The sequence below is a fragment of the Neomonachus schauinslandi genome, chromosome 10, assembly GCF_002201575.2.
Source record: "Neomonachus schauinslandi chromosome 10, ASM220157v2, whole genome shotgun sequence".
In the NCBI taxonomy this organism is placed as follows: Eukaryota; Metazoa; Chordata; class Mammalia; order Carnivora; family Phocidae; genus Neomonachus; species Neomonachus schauinslandi.
Genome location: NC_058412.1, coordinates 11,271,396 through 11,290,412, shown reverse-complemented (window position 1 = coordinate 11,290,412; position 19,017 = coordinate 11,271,396). Strand labels below are relative to the sequence as shown.

The following is a 19,017-nucleotide window of genomic DNA, read 5'->3' as shown; positions in this document are numbered from 1 at the left end:
GACATTTATTGCATTTTAAACATTTAATGCATTTGCAGGTATTAAAAATCTTAGTTTTTAAAGGTACATTCTTTCTTTTGTAGCCAGTATGAAGTGAAATTTGTAAATTGCTAACCTGTGTTTTAAAAACCTCCTTTATGAAATCATTAGAATCAAAACAAAGCATTACCGGTCCACTTAACCCCTCTTACCAGCCATGTCTCCAATCCAAGAGGGGACCTGAGGGTAAGTCAAATAAAGTCTATTTCGGCTTTTTTCCTGGCCCAAATTGGTGTTTTACCACAAAAGACTCTATGATGGGATACTTTAGAAATAGGTTCTTGGGCGCCTGGGTGGCTCAGTTGGTTAAGCAACTGCCTTCGGCTCAGGTCATGATCCCGGAGTCCTGGGATCGAGTCCCACATCGGGCTCCCGGCTCAGTGGGGAGCCTGCTTTTCCCTCTGACCCTATCCCCTCTCATGCTGTTTCTCTCTCTCTCTCTCTCTCAAATAAATAAATAAAATATTAAAAAAAAAAAGAAATAGGTTCTTAAAAGTGCTTTTGAGTACCTTTTTTTGGTTGGCAGATCATCCAATGTATGACTTCAGTACTTCCAGAATAATGTCCCCCAAAAAGGGGGGGAGGGGAGAAAGACCAGGAAAGGCAGGAGGAAGTGTTGAATAGTGTGACGGTGATTAAATGTTGCCAATTAATATAATAAAGTTAAAAAACTAAGAAATTTGCTTGATCTACATGACTGCTCATTTACTAGAACCAACTTAGGTTTTTTAGCTTTATTCCCTTGTAGGAAAATGCATGAAAAGCATAATAGATTCGTACTTATGGGAGACTTACAGTTCTCATCCAGTGTATCAAAACTGGCTGGTGAAAAATATGTTTAGGTAATTGTCGTCGAAGCCGCATGGCCCATCGGGGGTGCACTGTTTGGCAGGCCGGTACCTCCTCTGCACTGAGGCAGGTCCTTAGCGAAAGCCCAGGGGAGTGGAATTCAGACTTTGAAAGAGAAGAGCAGAGGGTGAGTCCTTGAGTGTAAGAAGACTCCCCAGTCCCCCAGGCCCTCTCAGAGCTTTGCTCGTGCCTTGAAATAAGCAGTGTTCTTTGTCCTCACACGGTGTTAGTTTGAGCTGAGACACAAAAGCTTTGCCAAAGGCTAGTGTTGCGAGTCCCTTTGTCATTGTCACACTTGACATTTTTCTTAGGGGGCAAGGACTGAAGTCCTTCAAGGGAAGAACCACCTTAGGCGTTGAGTGTCTAGAATCTAGAGCTGTGCTAAGAGAACAGACTCTTACAAATAGTAAAATTACTTTAAAAATACTGTAAGTAAAATTGGTAACCTGTTCCTGGGGCCAGGGTATGAATGTGCCTTTAACTTGTCTCTGGAAATGGAAATCGTGAGGTTTGCATGAAACACGGGGTGGTGACATCCAGAGGAGGGAAACAAAAAGCAACTTTTGTATGCTTTTATGTTTTAGAAATAAGGAAACTGGGGATGCCTGGGTGGCTCAGTTGGTTAAGTTGCTGCTTTTGGCTCAGGTCATGATCCTGGGGTCCTAGGATGGAGCCCCGCATTGGGCTGCCTGCTCAGCGGGAAGCCTGCTCCTTCTGCCCCTCTCCCTGCCTGTGCTCTCTCACTCTCTGACAAATAAATAAATAAAATCTTAAAAAAAAAAAAAAAAAGAAAGAAAAGAGAGAAAGAAAGAAGGAAACTGTATGAAGGGCACGGTGTGATCGTGTGCTTCCAGGCTGACTTCCACAGCGTACTGCCCTTACTGTCCTTCACTCCTGCCCTGGCCCCTGAGGCCTCATCCTCATCAGAGGATCAACAAAAGCCAGTATTTAGGTGGTAAATAGTGAGATGTGCCTGCTGTTGAGAAGGCACAGTTACAAACATCATTCATCGAATAAAGCAGTTGTGTAAGGAGAACATTAAATTGCTTTCTCAGAATGAGAAAAACTGAGGCCCAGAGAGGCTGAGTGGCTTCCCCGGCACTGAGTGTCTGGGCTGAGAGTGTTAAAGTGACTTCCCTGAGTCACCCAGGTGGGAAGCCAGGGAGCTGGCCCGGGAGCCCGTCGGGAGCTCTGGCCTCTGGGCCACCCGTGGCCTCCGCACTCCTGGGCACCTGCTGATACCACAGCAAGCTCTTTCTCCTCTGGAAGGTGTTCTCTTTTCTGCAAGAGGGACTTGAAGGAACACTTCATCTAGATTGTGACTGCAGTTTGCCAAAAAGCATTTTACTTCCCAAGGTGGCATTTCTTTTCTTTCTTAACGTTTCGCATCCCAGTCATCACAACATTAATCATTCATTCCCAGTGCCTCGCGTTTTTCCCCCTCAGAACCAGCATAACCAGCAATCCGTGGGTGCGACTGGTGACTGTGATGCTGAGCAGGTGTACAGTGGAGAACAAGGAAGGACTGGGGAATGAGGTCTTGAAAATCTGCCGCTCCTTATATAACACCAAGCAGATGCTCCCTGCAGAGGTGAGTGGATATTTCAAGTGGTTTTCCTGGGGGGCATCCCTTCCCTTATCCAAACTCTTAAGGAGAAGCGGTGTCAGCGACTGTGCCCGAGGCACACTTAGCTTAAGTTATCAGGAAGTGAAGGCCCGCAATTTGGAATAGATCAAATGAAGAACAGCCCTGCTGAGAGGGTGCTTTGAGGTAGTTTTCTCTCTGTTGGAGCTCTGAAGCCTATTCCCTTTACAAGTCCCAGAGTGTAACTCAGCTTTCAGTTCCCGTTGGATGCCCTTTTATGTCTAACTCGAGCTCCTGTGCCCGGGGTTCTTGGGAGCCAGCCCGTGTGCTGTCTCTGCCCGAACCGGGCCAGCCGAGAAGGGAGCAGTAAGCCCCAGCACCCCTCTTGGCAGGTGGCCAGCCACTCTCCTTGTGACGTGCCTTTTCTGTAAACGTGGGGAAAAGCTCAGCCGCCTCCCACTTTGACCATCGTTCTCTTTGATCCCATAATTTGACTGTCACTGAGGTATTTGCTTAATATATATAGATAAATTTGTGCATTCTCAAATAAGCACATATTAATTACAGCTTCCTGCTGTGAATCCGACCTCAGCGTGTATTGTTTGAGCAATTTTGACTTGTCTTAAATGTAAGCATTTGGATAATGGCACTAAATTGATTAATTGGTTTTCAAATTTCTACCACATAGGAGATAAACTTGAAAATAAAATTGTAAATATGATTTTTCGAATCCTCACTGTAATCACTCAAGGAAAATATTCTCATTAGGAATGTACATTTAATGAATTGTTTTCTGAATGAGGGACTGGCGAAGTGTTTTCTGATTGAATTTTAAAATATTTTATCCATTTAAAGAAGTCTTCCAACCACCAGAATGACAAAATTCTTCTATAAAATTTTTAAAGTACCACCACCAGAAATAATTTCCCTTTATACCATGGTGTATGATTCACTTGTATCAGCTACTTATTGACCTGTGATGTATTGTGGTCTATTGTGGGCCCCTGAGGGTTGGAACCATGGCTGTGTCATCCCTCTCTCACCCACGGCATGATTCAACACACTACATGGAGTGGGTACTCAATGCAGTTTATTGTCCCCACCAGGGTGAGTAGTATGTAGATAATGAGGGGTTCATCTTGGCCTTAACAGAAGCTGAGATCAAGCTTCGTTAGATCGGGACCAAATGCCAGAAGGACCCCACCAGTTCTGCTGAACCTAGTTGGGGAAACGTGATTTAGGGTCGCAAGCTGAGTAATGGTGACAACCGGCATCCACTAGCACTCTCGGCCTCCCACTCCCACTATCTGGTTTAACCTTCGCCATCACCCGAAGGAGGTTGCTTGACCTTCATCTTTCAGCTGATGGAACAGAGGCTCTGAGAGCAAAGGTCCTGCTCCAGGTCACTCAGGCAACAGATGGCGGACCTGGCCCCCAAACGGAGGCGCTGCTTGAATGCTGGGAAGATAAATAACTTCCTCAGGAGCCACTCGTACTGCACTTGGGGTGTTTGCATATTGACTGTCTGTTTTATGTAGTTGTGTAAGTTTTACTGTTATTTCCCCCCTTTCCTAGGGTACTTCTTCAAGAATGACCTGTAGTCTGTAAGGCCTAGATTATCGTTGTTTTAGGTGGAAGGGTGTTAGGATCTACATCATTACCTGGAGAAGTTTGTTAGTTTATTTAAATATCCTCATCAGTTTGGTTTTACTACAGTTAGTTCTGAGGTGTAAGTTAGCTGAGAACATGGCCGTGGCATCTTTGATCTTGACCACATACTGTTAAATTTCGTAATCAAGGTTCGGTAACAGTTACCTGTGTTAGCGTTCAGCCACCCGGCGATGGGTGATAATTTCTGAATGTCCAAAGCAGTAATGAGTACTGTCAGCGTTGTATTTGAAGTTTAGGGGGTGACCTTCTAGGACATGGAGGGAAAAGTATGTTGTTGTTTTTTATTGACTAGTGAATAATAAGTGATACTTTGTATTTCCTATTTTAAAAAAAAGGGAGTCAGTGATTAAATGAGAAGCCAAATAGCTGTAAAGATTCAGCTCCCCAATCCGCCTCTACGGCCAGCTTGAGGCACTTTGACAAATGGAGTAATATTTTATTTGCAGTGGCCCTGCTTGATCTCAGAATCATCGGACCGTGATTCCTGAGTGTTTTAGGGAGAACAGAATGGATAGCACAGTGCCTTAAGCACGCGTCTATTAGAGTACTCCTCACACACCACGGAGAGGGATCTCCTTGCTTCTCCTCTTCATTGGGACTGGGAGCACCTGAAGGGCAGGGGACATGAGACGTACCACAGCAGCAGGAGCCCCAGCGAGGCATGAAATTGTGCCGTCCTCTTCCACACGGGGCCACACATGCTCTGTGTTCATGAGGAAAGCACCAGACGCTCCGGACCTACCCTTTCTGGCCTCTGAAACAAGGAGTTAGATTATGTGATCTCCGGGGGATCTCTAGTTCTGAGTATTCCTCAAGGTTCCCAGGCCTCAGAGGAGGATGACCTGAGGCTATCTGTTTAGGATTCACGACTTTTCCATAGGTCCACAGTTCTCTCAGGGGTGGGAGAAGGGCACTGGATTAAACCCCATTTTGAAGGAGGTCCTTATCACTTCTCTGTTCCAGTTTGGTGAGAAGAGAGGGTAATTATTTTCAAATGAGTTGTGTTGCCACAGTTTCTTTTGTTTATTTTTCCTTATACTGCCTTACTGCTGTCTTTTAACTGGGTACACATACAGATTTTTGTCTTAGGATGCCATGATTAAAGGAATCTTGCCAATGTGTTATGTACTATTTTTATTGATTGTTAACTGTGCTCAAGTGTGAGTTAAAATTGTTACAAAGGAAGGAACATTGTAATTAAGAAATGGAAATGTCTTGTTAAGTTTATTTTACCGCATTTGGAAATTACACAGTCTAATTTCAGAACTGCATAGTGTTTAATATCACTGTGGTGGGAAAATTATCCATGACTCACTTTTTTGTAACCCAATACCTTTGGTTGCCTTACTCTATGGTTTATAAAGTACGTGTGCCTAACTGCCTAGGATAGGGTACTTAAAGGAACTTACGCATTTCCCATACCCCCACTAAGTTCCCATATTTAGAGATTTTTTTGTTCTTCATGGCTCTTGAGAACGTCTTTACGTGATGCCTGCTGTTGTTCCTGGTACTTGTTTACTTCCGGTCATGCTGGTTTTGCTGGTGAAAAATATTACCAGAAGGATAAAATCAATGTTGCTCGTAGGTCCTATGTCCTACAGTCTTGAAAGTTCTGTACCCTTCTTCTTAGCTTGTATCCATGGCAATATATGAAACATTCTCAGGAACAGGGGATATTCAGAATGAGAAATTGGCACAAAACAGATTCTTGGCATTGACAGATTTAAAATTCTAAGTTCCAGCTATTTATGACCGACCCTGAAGGTCCCCGGTTTTATGGAGGCACAGCGTGAACTAGAGTCCCAGGGGCTTTGGATCAGGTGGATGGGAGTTAGATGCCCAGGTGATGAGTGAGCCTAACTAATCTCCAGCCTCTAAATCTCAATGTGATTGTTCCCTCTCATGGTTGAGGTACTTTGATAATGTCTGTGAGTTTGATTTTCAGATCAGAAACACCCACCCCTGTACACTGTGCCCTACACTCCTGCAGGCCCTGCCACATCTTGGGGCGTACGATACCCCAGAATGAGCACAGGAGGGCTGTGTAAGGACAGAAAGACCGTTGGTGGACTGGTCCTGCTTCTCTGACAACCATCAGCCACAGGAACCGTGCCCCAGGGCATCACCATATATCACAGTCCACAGGGTTCTGGCCTGGCTTTGGGCCCGGACACGCCTGTTCCTCTGCATTCAAGGTCTCTTGTTCTGTATCTTGATGGCTAGACAGGTTTGAGCTGGGAAGGTGCCTATGGGGTGTTTTAGGGTTCTCTTTGCTACTTTGACCTTTCTTAGAGCTCTATAAATCTCCTGATAAACTGTCTTCTTGCAACAGAGGGAAAACTACCGAGAGAACCTAGTATAGTAGTTAAATATGGAGTATTTAGCCAATAATTGTTAGCTAAGAGATTGAAAAGTACTCAGTAGCTCAAAAAGTACTCCTCCATTCTTAGATGTCCTTGATTTTATCCTCCAGGTAGTATTTTCCATCAACAAAACCATCCTGGCCATAAGTCAACAAGTACCATGAGCAGCAGCAGGCCTGACATAAAGGCATTCTAAAGAGTCATGAAGGAAAAAAAAAAAAAAAACCTCTAAATATGAGAACTTAGGCGACAGGAAACAGGGATGAAGGAAAAAGTAAGTCTCTTTGAGTACCCTGTCCTAGACAGTGAGGCAAACATACTTCATCATCATCTGTCCATGTCGCCTGCTCCAAGGGGTATCCAGGTTATTTTGATAACAGTTATCATCAAAGCTAAGGTCAACCAAGTGCTGTGCTTAGTCTAAATGTCATAAAGTGCTGAGAAATACCTGTTTACCTATTACTGATAACTTAGTGAATGAGTAGATATGAGTGCTGAGAGGGAATTACATATAAATACTTTAAGGTATAGTGTATACCAAGCAAGTTTGGAATACAGAGAAGGGAAAATATTCTTGCCCTCAAGTGAGGCAGATGAACAAAGGAATAATTACAGTAATGCAAGACAACAGTGTAGGAAATACTTATGAAGTACAGTGGAAATATAGGAGTGCTGGGCCTGGGGAATCAGAGGTGGCTTTGTAGGAGTTGGGGTTTTCCTGTGCCCTTTTCCAGCTGAGACTCCAAGAACCAATAGGGGTCCCTCAGACAGAGCAGCAGCGGAGGTTAAGTCTTGTGCACAGACCCAGAGGTGTGCGGGAGCTCAGCATGCCTGCTTTACGTCCAGGGTGGTAGCCACGGGCCATGTGTGGTTACTAAAATTTAAACCTAAGGCCAGTTGAATAAAAATTTAAAAGTAGTGCCGCAGTTACACTAGGCAGATCTCAAATGCTCACTAGCCAACATGCGGCTCCTGGCTGCTGTGTGGGACTGCCGAGATCCAGAACATTCCATGGTGGCTGGAAGGCCTCCTGGGCAGCGCTGTCTGAGGACTGTGCAGGTGGGGGGGGGGAATTCCTGGGACGTTCCAGGAGGAGGAGGGTGACAGAAGCGAGTTGGTGCATGACAGCCGTGTGAAATTGTCATGTATGGGCGTTTATATTTCATCCTCCCAAATACTCTCTGCAGGTGTTGGCATCTCAGATTACAAATCTGCATTTCTCTTTGGCCCAGATGCTCGGTGAGACTGCTCTTTGACTGTGTGCTTTAGGGCACACAGAGCACTTTTCTGAGTTAGAATCCCTGATGTTTGAAGTACATACTTGACAAATATGTTACCCTGCTGGTATTGGTGATTTTCACACAAGTGCATGTAGCAGGACCTCCCAATCTGAAACTGAAGGCCTTGCTGATTTCCAGCAGGGATGCGCTAAGGGGAAAGGTAAAAACACTATAGTGAGCGGAATGCCAAAGAGGCCTTTATCCTGGGCTTTCAATAGGAGCTTCTTGTTTTATCTACACTTTATAATACTGTAAAGAAATTATGAAAATGTCATAAATTTGAGTTTTTCTTCTCTGATATGCTACTGTTAGAGGAGTTCAAGAGAAAGATCAGTCCCATGGCGGCGGGGGTGGGTAGCAGTTTCTCAGTTCTTTCAAAAATAACCCTTGCCTTGTATAATGAGGTTGCACTCATTGTCTGGTCCTTGGTCCAGATGTTCTGTTCTTTATGTTACAGCTAGTTAGGACACCGGGGGAGCATATAGCTCGGTAGGGAGGAAGAGCTTGCAAATTTATTGTCTATTCTCTTATACTTTCGTTGTGAAGGAGTATCATTTGTTATCTTATATAAAAGTCTGCTCTCTGATGACAGGTTCAGCTAGGATAATAAAGCTCTGAGAATAAAATTCAAATGCGTATGTGGAGATCCAAAAACATTTTCATTTTTCTGGACCACAGGTAGTTTTCATGAAACATTCAGTTCACCTTGACATTAGAATTATAAGCAGGTTTTTAAATATTTAAGTTGCTGATTTTTCTTGTTTCAGAGGACAACTAGGTATTGTTGGTAATATTAACAGTTGGTAATAATTTTTATCATTTGTTAAGTGTCTAATAGATGCTGAGCATTGTGTGTTATTATTCATTAGCACTTATTCTCACACACACACACAAAACTGCAAAGTAGATATAATTACCTCCACTTTGCTGGTGAGGAAACTAGGGCTCTCGAGAGATTAGGAGAATAGACCACAGTCCTGTATCCATCCAGGGGGATACTAGGCAGCCTTTACATGCAATATCTGATGAATATCAGGTAGATATCTGATAGCTCAGAAAGATGTTTACTATCTATTGTGAAATGAATGGAGCAGCTACCAAACACTAAATTGGTGGGGCCCCGTCTGTGCTTCGTACACACAGACACACATCACTCATACAAAAAGGTGTGGAAGGAGACCCCACCCGAACAGCGCCTGGGAGTTGGGGTACCTCCTGCTTCTTTGCTCACAGAACTGTACTGTGGTTTCAGGGCGTGAAGGAGCTGTGCTCACTGCTGCTCAGCCAGTCCCTGCTGCTCCCGGCCCTGAAACTTCTCCTCGAGAGCCAGGATGAGAGCCTTCACGCTGTGGCCCTGGAGCACATCACGGCTGTTGTCAAGGTATTCCCGGGGGCATGTGCTCTTGCCTATGTTTCTGAGAAATGAATTCACGTTGTCATTCTTGTAAGTAGTATCCATGGTTTATTTCAGACCATTTTGCCTGCAATATTCTCTGACCACAACAGCTCTTTCTGTTTTGTCTAAGAAGTAAATATTTATTTTATAAACATATACTAAACCCCTCCCATGAACCAGACTCTGTGTTTATGTGCTGAGACTACAAATCCGAATAAGGAAGCAGTTTCTCTAGAGAAGCCAGCCTATTAGTCCCTTTAAGGGTGCGTCAGAGCCGCCCAGCACTAGTGGACTTGTCCTTGCCCCTTGAAATTTGGATCGAAGGAATTTGTCATGTCAGGCAGGCTTCTGTGCCTGCATGTAGGTGTTTGGTTACCTACTAATAAAAGGTGAGACAGTGGCTTCAGGTTATGTTTACTGGCACCATCTGAAACCTCAAGCTCTTACTTCCTCTGGCGAACCAACGTGCCACTGAAGCAGTGTCTTGGCTTGAGGAATGACATACTAACGTCAAGGCCTGAGATTTCTCCCTCAAGGTTGGTTGTCTTGTTACCATGATTAACGAAGAAGCTTTCACTTCCCTTTTAAAATTTTACACTTTGGGAATAGATAGCTCAGGGTTGTGTTTTAATGAATTTGTGTTGTATGATCCTTGCTGAAACCCTTCTGTAGAGAGATCATTCTTTCATTTGAAGTTTTGTGAGTGTGTGCACACACTATACACACACACACACACACAATTTTAGGTGTGTGGGTATACTCATGCATGTGAGTTTTTAACAAAAATGTAAGGGGATGTTTTCTAGGGACCAGAGAGGGGAGGAGAATTCTAGAGCGGAAGGTACAGACTTGCCAAACAAGACAGTGAAGAGATTTAATGACAACAGATACAGAAAGTTAGGTATATGGTTACAGAATGTAGACCATAATTGCATTTGTAAATAGTCATAATGAACAAAATGAGTAAAATCTAATGCATTTATTCATTGAGATGTATTTCTGAATTCTGTAAAGATTTGGTGACTACCCTTTATTCACTGAAGATTGATCATAGCAGGGCCTCTCTGGAGACTAGACAGAAGTAGGGAGTGGAGGGTACCTGGGTGCTGGTAGCCCCCCGTCCATCTGTGCTAAAATAAACATTGCATAACGTTGGGAATTTACAAGAAGCTGAGAATTACAGGGGACTTTTTTTTTTTCCATAGCCTATTTTTTTATTGTAAATCCAAGAAATCAGGACGAAGGGAAAAATGGAAGAAAATCAGACTGCATATTTTCAGTGCTTTTTTTCCTCAGCACCATTGTACACTGTGGTAGTGTCTCTGCTTAGGTATTCCCACTATATTTGCCATGGGCCTCTTCCAGAATAAAACAGTGATGTATTATACATCGCCCTTCCGCATTCATCCTGCATCGAGCTCTCAATGCAGTCCTAAATTCCGTAGGCAAGTGTATCAGTTTTCATTTTAAAGATTCTTCATCTGCAATGCCTCTGTCAGAATTGCAGCTAGAACTGGGACTCCCTAAATGCTAACTAGCTTTGCTACCCACCACCCCCGACAGACCGGCCCCCCCCCCCCCGTGCCCTCTACACTGCCCCACCCCCGACACACACACACACACACACACACACACACACACACACACACACGCTATCAAAGTAAGAAACCAAGTGGGAACCTTGCAACCCCAGGTCATTTTGAAATGGTGCTGATTTACCTCTGTACCACTTTGATCTGATGTGCAGCATTGTGCTAAAACTCTGTGCTTTTGAAATAGCCCTGGAGACTGTGGGTGGTTTGCCTGGGGTTGTGATGATAACACCCAAATCCTCTGTGGCCTTCAGATGCAAAAATCAAAATAAAAAATCAAAACCAGAGGTGTCGGTTGCTGAGATGAGTCACTTACCTGCCACCGAGACCCTCACCTGTGGGAATTGGGTAATGAGACTTAACTGTAACTTCTCCATACTAGGGTTGAGTATTCCCATTAGGCTGACCCATCTGTGACCTTAAAATGTGTTTACAAAAATGCCAAGTATCTTCAGACCTTATACTTTTGAATGTTATCCCTTCTTTAAAATAGTAAGAAATAGTAGTTTTTAAATCATATGTGGTATTGAAGTGGAAAATATAATATACTTGCTTTCTTTTCTGTGTGTTTATTTTGCTGTTCCCTCTGTCCCTTAGTACAGGGCCTGAGTTCACCAGTTCAGAAACTTCAGTTTCCCCCTTATGGTTATGGAGGTAGTTCCTGTTGACATTAAAAGAAAAAGCGTCCGGCACAGGGACTCCTCTGATAGGCAGCTGCTCCTGCACAGCGTGTGGATCGAGGTGGAAAAACGCCCCCACTCGCTCACTGATGGCATGTGTTATTTCACTATTCGTCGTAAGACGCTGACAGCTTTGTGTTTACAGCCGTGCGCATGATGCGTAAGTGCTGATGCCCGAGATTGTTCCGGCTTTTCCTCCAATAGCGGTACTCATCTCCTTCTCTGAGCTTTTCCGAAATTGCAAACCCCTAGTGTTGAGCATGTAACCTCTTACAAGTGGCCAGCAGCCTCTTTCCTGAAGAAATAGAAATCATTTCTTAGATTTCTTAGAGATCATGTTGTTGGTGAATAATTAAAACCCTTGCGTGATACAGATCTTCCTCAGCTAACGATGGGGTTACACCCCAATAAATCCATCAGAGTTGAGAATATCATAAGTCAAAAATGCATTTAGTACACCTAACCAACTGAACATTGGAGCTGAGCCTTCCCTACCCCGCATGTGCTCCAGACACTTCCATTAACCTACAGCAAAATCATCTAACACAAAAGCCTATTTTATAATAAAGTATCGAATATCTCATGTAGTTTGTCGAACACTGTGCTGAGGGGGAGAAACAGAATATGGGGGGGAGCTCAGTGTATTGGATGTTCACCCTCGTGGCCGAGTGGCTGGCGGGGAGCTGTGGCTGCCGCCCAGCCTCATGAGAGATGATCATACTGTGTGTTGCTAGTCCAGGAAAAGATCCAAAATCAAAATTCAAAGTGATGTTCCTACTGAATGTGTGTTGCTTGTACACCATTGTAAAGTCAAAAAATCGTAAGTCCGAGTTAAGTCGGGCTGTCTGTCCATCAGCCTCAGTGAGATCTGAGCTAGCCTCCAAAACCTTACTCTCTCCGAGAAGGATATTCCTGCTGCTGTGTTCACATCTCACCCCTGGAGTATTTCCTACAGGGTAAAACTCGTCACTCATTTCACCAGAGGAAGCAGATGTCGATCTTTAATAGTTCTGTAGACTGAAAAATAATTCCGGATTTGAGCTAGGTTCTGCTCTCCGCGGCTTGCGTCCTTCTCTTTAGTACTGCTCGATGCCTCGATGCGCACCCTCCCTCCCAGGATCTGTCCTGGACCAGCGTGCCTACTGAAAGAATCATTCAAGTGGTCACAGAGGAAGGGTTTAAGACCTTATCACCTACTTAAGCATTTCTCTCTGAAGCTAATGGTAACTACCATCTTTGTCAGGCACTGTTAGTAGGCATATCCTCACTTTCTCTTCTTAATCATCTTGTGGGGAGATGGCATTCTAGTTTCACAGATCAAAACACGGAGACCCAGGGGTCATCCAGCTAGTAGGAGCTGGCGTTGAACTTGAAACCCTGGGCCCCCCATTCAGAGCCTTACTCAGCCGTGCCGCTCCTTTAACGTAACGGGGCAGGCTGTCCTACAATGGAAGACAGTTCTCTCTGCAGAGAAGTGAAATTGCTGCAAGCATCTCGAATCATATTAGCTCTGAAAGAGACTCGGGCAGAGCTAGTCTAACAACTTGCCCACCACAGGGCTTCCTTCTTCAAGCCCACTCAGACACTGAGGGTCGGGAGCTCACCACCTCCCAGGGTGCTCCCTGCCAGTTTTTGATAAACCTCGTGGTGAGAGAGCACCTCCAGATTGATCTTTATCTTGTGTGGTACTTTATCTTGAACACATTGATCTTAGCCTTCCCCGATAGAGTTGCTCAGAATTAGTTGCTTCCGTGGACAGTTTCGTGTATTTAGTATTGGCGATTCTCCTCTTCTTTCATCTCGCCTTGAAGGCGCAGGAACCTGCCAACATTACTTACGATGCACCTGTGTCTAGGTCGCAGGGAGAGCCTTCGAGACTCTCAGAAACGCGTCTTTACGTTAACCTTGTTACACAGAACCAAGAAACCTTCCTTTCTTTGTCCCCTCTTTAACTCTATCCAGGTTTCCAACTAGTACCTCCTTAGTGAGAGAGTCTCTTCCACTCTGGACGGTTCCCTCAATACTGCCTTCTCACACAGCTCTTAGCTGGATTCCTCTGGTGACAGGCAGCTCACTCCCTATAGGTTAATCTATTCGATTTCTAGGCTGCATGGATGGTGAACAGCCTGGTACCGGGTGCAGAAGTGAGGAATGGGCAGGATGTCTGTAAAGATGAAGTAAAGTAACATCGTATGTTCAAAGGAATTACAGGGAGATTCACATGTGAAACAATAGCACAAGAAATGAAAGTAGGAAGGAGGTAGGAACAGAGAGTGTGGAACCAGCCAAACTCCGTGCCCTCGATGCAGTGTTTCCTGCGGTCATAGAGGTGATCAAGCTTGGCGTTTCAACAATTCTCGCCCATTGCTAAAGCATAAGTTAGATGACTTGTCCTCGTTTTGGTTTCAGAAGAGGTGTACTGTTAAATCCCGTGTGGGGAGAGGGACTGGTGCTTCCGCCAAAGTGCAGTCTCTGAATATCATTCAGATAAACAGAGTACAGAAGAAACCCTGCGGGTGTTCTTCTTACCCACGTATACAGTTGTGCTGCCCTCTTATTGTTCTCCCCTTGTAGTTGGTGTTTAATAACTTTTATTAGTAGCAGTATATGTAAAAATGAGACAAATATCCTATCCTTAAGTAAACAGTGAAATAATATTAAATCTTCTTTAAAGTAATTGGAATGAGGCCCTGCATACATTATGCTCCTGGAATTTCAGCTTACCTCGTTACTATAATTACTCTTCGTTTGTTATAGATCCATAAAATCAAAGATTTTAATTCAGAGAAGGTTCATTACCTGTTGTGGAAACCGGAATTAAGCAGATAACATTTTAATGACTTGGAAGACAGTAGTGCTCTGTGCTTTAATAGATTTCTTTCCCAAGATCTGCAAAGTTTCATTTATTCTCAAAAATTAATTACTGACAGAAGAAATAATCGGTGACCGAGATGGCAAGCATTACCCATTTTATGATATGTGTATGCCCTCCCCTTCTAGAATATGCTTCATGCCTTGTTTGTTTGACTGTAATAACTTTGGCCCTCTACTGACTTGAACTCTGTACCAGGCGTTGTGCTCGGCAATTAAAAGCATAGGTTATCACAGCCCTAGAGACGGTCTGTTTTTCAGATGTGGAATCTAGGTCCCAGAGAGATTGTCCTTAACAAGGTCACACAGCTCTTCAGCAGAGAAACCAGGATTGGAAATTGGTCTCTAGCCCAAAGTCTGTCTTCTCTTCCCAAGACCAGACTGCCTCTCAGTCGAATTCAAAGTTATTCGATCAGAGGAATTAAATCAACTAATCCTCCTGGACTTGTTTCATATTTATTTCAAACATCCAACTGAGTCCAGAAATGACAGAACATATTTTTTTCCTCAAGCTCTGAAAGTACCAGTCAAGCAAATGTCAGCAATGTGTGTTTTTCCACAGACTATATACCGAAGTAATTCTTGATCAGTTAAAAAGTTACATATTTTTAAAAGTCAGAAAAAAATGTATATATATCAGATCATTTGAGGAATTACAACTTCTAAGCTTTAAAGCAATAGAAAAAAAAATCATAAAGGAACAGTTCTTTTTCTGACAATGTAAAACTCCTACAAAACAACAATCAAAACAGAATTGCAAACAGTTTAGAATGTTCATTATAACTAAAATCAGGGTTAACATTTAAGTTACGTAAGAACTCTTTCACACGTGAAAGAACAATGTAACAACTCTAGTAAAGGAGCAAAGGATTTGATGCTTCCCACAAGAAAAAAAAAAAAATGATAGGAAATGGTATGGGAAAAAATGGTCCTTGCAAATAAACGTTCAAATTAAAGCATCCTTGAGGTATCATTACGTATCTCCTAAATTAGCAAAATAATTTTGTTTTCAAAATAATAACCGCCAAAGCTGAGATGTTTACAGTGAAACCAGCACACTCCTCCGTGGATGCTCCCCCTGTATACTGGACGGTTGACTTTACTATGGCTGCACTCGCATTCACGTCCACGCCAAAAAAGGTTTCAGGTACTCTTTCCCATGTATTAGTGTGTGTGCGCTACAGTAACCAAGCGCCACGGACCGGGCGACTCAGATCACAGAAATTTACTGTCACACAGTTCTGGAGGCCGAAGTCCAAGATCAAGATGTCAGCAGGATTGATTTCTCCTGAGGCCTCTCTCCTTGCCTTGCAGACAGCCATCTTCACCCTGCGTCCTCACAGGGTTGCCCCTTGGTCCATGTGTGTGTCCTTTCCTCTTGATAAGGACACCAGTCAGATTGGATGAGGATCCACCCACGTGACTTAGTAAACCTAATCACCTCCATAAAGTCTCTTTCTCCAAGTGCAGTCACATTCTGGGGTCCTGGGGGTGAGGACCCAACATGGGAACGAGGGGAGGGGAACTGTTTGTCCTGGAATACCCCAGTAATGCCTCTCTGGTAATTCATCCTATGGAAGTGATTTCAGGAAAGCACATACAGAAAAAAAAGCATTGGTAGTACTTCAATAATACCAAACATTTAAAAACAGCTGAAATATTCCTAGCAGAAGTTAAATAACTTATCTCCACTCAATAGACTATTTTGTAGCCATTACAATTTTTAAGAATGAAAACTATGTAAAAACATTAAAATTTTTTTTTAACATATCATGAGTAAAGTAGACTACAAATACCCTATGATTGTGGAAAAAAATCTCCATGCACATGGAGAGTTACTGGAAAAGAAAGGAGGAAAAAGTAATTTTCTGGTGGTGCACATATAGACAATTTGTTTTTTCAAACTATTTCTGCTTTTTTATTTTTAAGTTTCAAAAAGGAAAATTAGGTTAGGAGTAATGGGTGTGGTAAGATAGTACCAGACTTCTAGTGCCTTAAGTTAGAATTTTGGCCAAAAACAAGAATGAAGAAAAGCTGAGGCTTAACGAATTCCTGTGGCAACTCAGCAGTGAGGCGTTCGTGCCCGGGAAGGCTTGGGGGCGCCAGGTGCTCTGCTCGGCTGAGGATGACGACCCAGCTGACCTTGGCACCCCCGAGGCGGGAGGCCTGGCGTGTGGAGAGAAGCAGTTTTGGCTCTCGGTGACCTCGGGCAATCCATCTCTTCTCTGACCCTCAGGCTCCTCTTCTTTAAGCTGCAGTTGTTGGAACGAGTCCCCACAAAGGCCATCTTTCTTTCTGTATTGTTTTCATTCTCTGTTTTGTCCCAAATATGCCCAGAATAATTGTGCAGTATTTTCCTTGTACGTGACAATTATAAAGTATGCTCTGGCCATGCTGTACCTTTTGCAAAGAGCCAGAACCAGGTACAAGGTCAGAGAAAGGAAAAAAGGTCAGCCACTTCCATCTTCTCAGCACCTGGTGACAAGACGCTGAACCAGAACTTCCCCCCAGACTTTGGCCTGGCCCCTGCCCCAGCTCAGTAGAGGTCAGCAGTCTCGGACTCTGCCTTTCTTGAGGGAACCTCTGGGTGGGCCAAAGGGGAAATTTGGTATCTGATTTCCATGACTTCTGCCTCAGGCTTTCTTAGCCAAGGGAGTACGTAGAGAACTTTTAGAGGTGGACACCCACCCTGTCCCTGCCCGCCCGCCGCGGACTCCCCCCCTGCCAGCACACAGCAGCTCTCTGCAAGGCTGGGTGCATCCAGCAGGAAACCGATTTTAAGGATGTCATTGCCCCGGAGAAAAGCAAACAGAAGAGGGCGTGAGAGGAGCAGAGGCTGTAGGCCTTGACAGAACCCCTGTCTCTTCCTCACGCTGGGAAAATCCGTCACTCCCTTTCTAGGAGACTTTCGGGCCCCTAAAGGGAGGGTTCATGAGTAAACAGGATAATAAAGGTGGCCTCGCAAAGAAGGTATTGCCCTGCAGTGTTTGGATGCCGGGCCTTTTATCTGTTCGTTTTATCAAACATTTGCCTGGAGCATCCTGGCACACATTCTGGTCCCTCCTAGAGGGCTAGGTGGGGGATTCTTTTTAAGGGTGAACCGAGCAATAACACGCACAGTAACCCAGGTGCCCCATGTGTGTGTGCGCACATGCGTGCGGGGAGGCAGTGGCCTACAGGGAAAGGGCGAGAGCGTTAGAATTACTCATTCATTTGTGGATTCATCCCACACGTCTTGCCAAGCCCCTAGCATGTGGCCAACACTATTCTGGCCATCAGGGATGCAGGGGTAAACAAAGAGAAAGCTTTGTTTTGGAGGAGGCCACATTCTGGAGGCGAACAAACAGTAGACACTCGGCACATGACTGTGACCTCAACTGGACGGGTTTCTTCATCCCTCAAATGAGATAATAACGGTCTTGAAGGGATGCTTTAAGGTTGAGACAGAGTGTTCACTGGCACGTGGGCAGCCCTCCGTAAGTGTAGACACGGTGGTGGGGGGGGTGCAGCACCCGCAGGGGCTCAGAATTCTTGTTTCCCAGCTATGAAGCAGAAGGAGGAGGAAGGAAGCTGGAAGGCAAGAAGATACGCAGAACCCCTCAGCAGCCCCGGTGGGGAGTGTTGAAAGCACCGTGCCCCTTGCAGCAGCAAAGCTGGTCCTTCCTACCCCTTTCCTCTCCTCTCATCTAGCCTCTAAAAACACAAACAAAAGCTCCTAAATTGAGTTCAACCAACGTGTCTTCCTGAGCCAAAGGTGGGGGAGCCGCGTGTGCTGGGGCTGACACAGTGAGAGGCCCAGGGTTGGCAGAGACTCCGCGGTTCTAGAATCCAGCTCTATTCAGATTCTCTGCAGAGATAACATTATCATGTACTTGCGCCATTTACAAAAATGTGACAGTGTTCAATAATGTAGCTTCCTTCAGCCATGTAGCAAATGTTGATTAAACTGGATGCTGGACGAGAAGGAGGATCAAACCTCTGTGCCCTCAGGGAGCCCCCAGTCCGGCGGGGGAGATAGGCCTACAGATGACGACCTCATGAGGAGCATGTAGTCCACGGAGTGCCACAGAGTGGAGGAAGGAGGAATCAGCCTGGCCGAGAGATTTAGGGAGAACATCATCCCAAAGATGGCCTTGGAGTGGACGCGTATGTTGGTTTTAAAGGACCACTAGGTTGCAGGAAAGACAGATGCTCTCTGACAGTGGGCAGTGATTATTGTTCACAGAACTGCTTTCATTTTCATTCTTGAAGTCGGTGGACACAGTAGCCTGTCCTCCTTGTCACAGAACATGTGGGAGACCACACTGTGTTCAGTTGTGTAACATAGTTGGTCTACACATTAGTTAATTGGCTTTGAAATGCCACATTCTTTCGGAGGTGCCTACAACCAAAACTACTAAAAGTGCACAGTAACATTAAGAAGAACCGTCAAGAAGCTGTTCTGTGACACCCTGATGTAGATGAGGGGCTCGGAGTTCTGAGTGTGATTAATGTTGACTTGATTCCTTACAAAAAATACAGACAATAATATTAAATGGAAAAGCATAAGCAGAGTGTCAAAGCCATGGAAAACCATACAGAGACTAAGCAGATGAGGGCAGAAACGCAGAGGATATCCAAGCTGAAAGAGCCTGTAAAACAGGCCCCGAAGCTATATAAAAATGTCTTAAAGGGGCGCCTGGGTGGCTCAG

General features: G+C 44.5%; 1 protein-coding gene across 1 annotated transcript in view; it reads left to right on the top strand.

The window, feature by feature from the left end:
• Positions 1-19,017, top strand: part of NBAS (NBAS subunit of NRZ tethering complex) — a 313,356-nt gene that overhangs the window by 293,099 nt on the left and 1,240 nt on the right. Inside the window, exons 50-51 of the mRNA XM_021697807.1 lie at positions 2,341-2,479; positions 9,040-9,168. Coding sequence (XP_021553482.1) covers positions 2,341-2,479; positions 9,040-9,168 — 268 coding nt within the window. The remainder of the gene's footprint in view (positions 1-2,340; positions 2,480-9,039; positions 9,169-19,017) is intronic.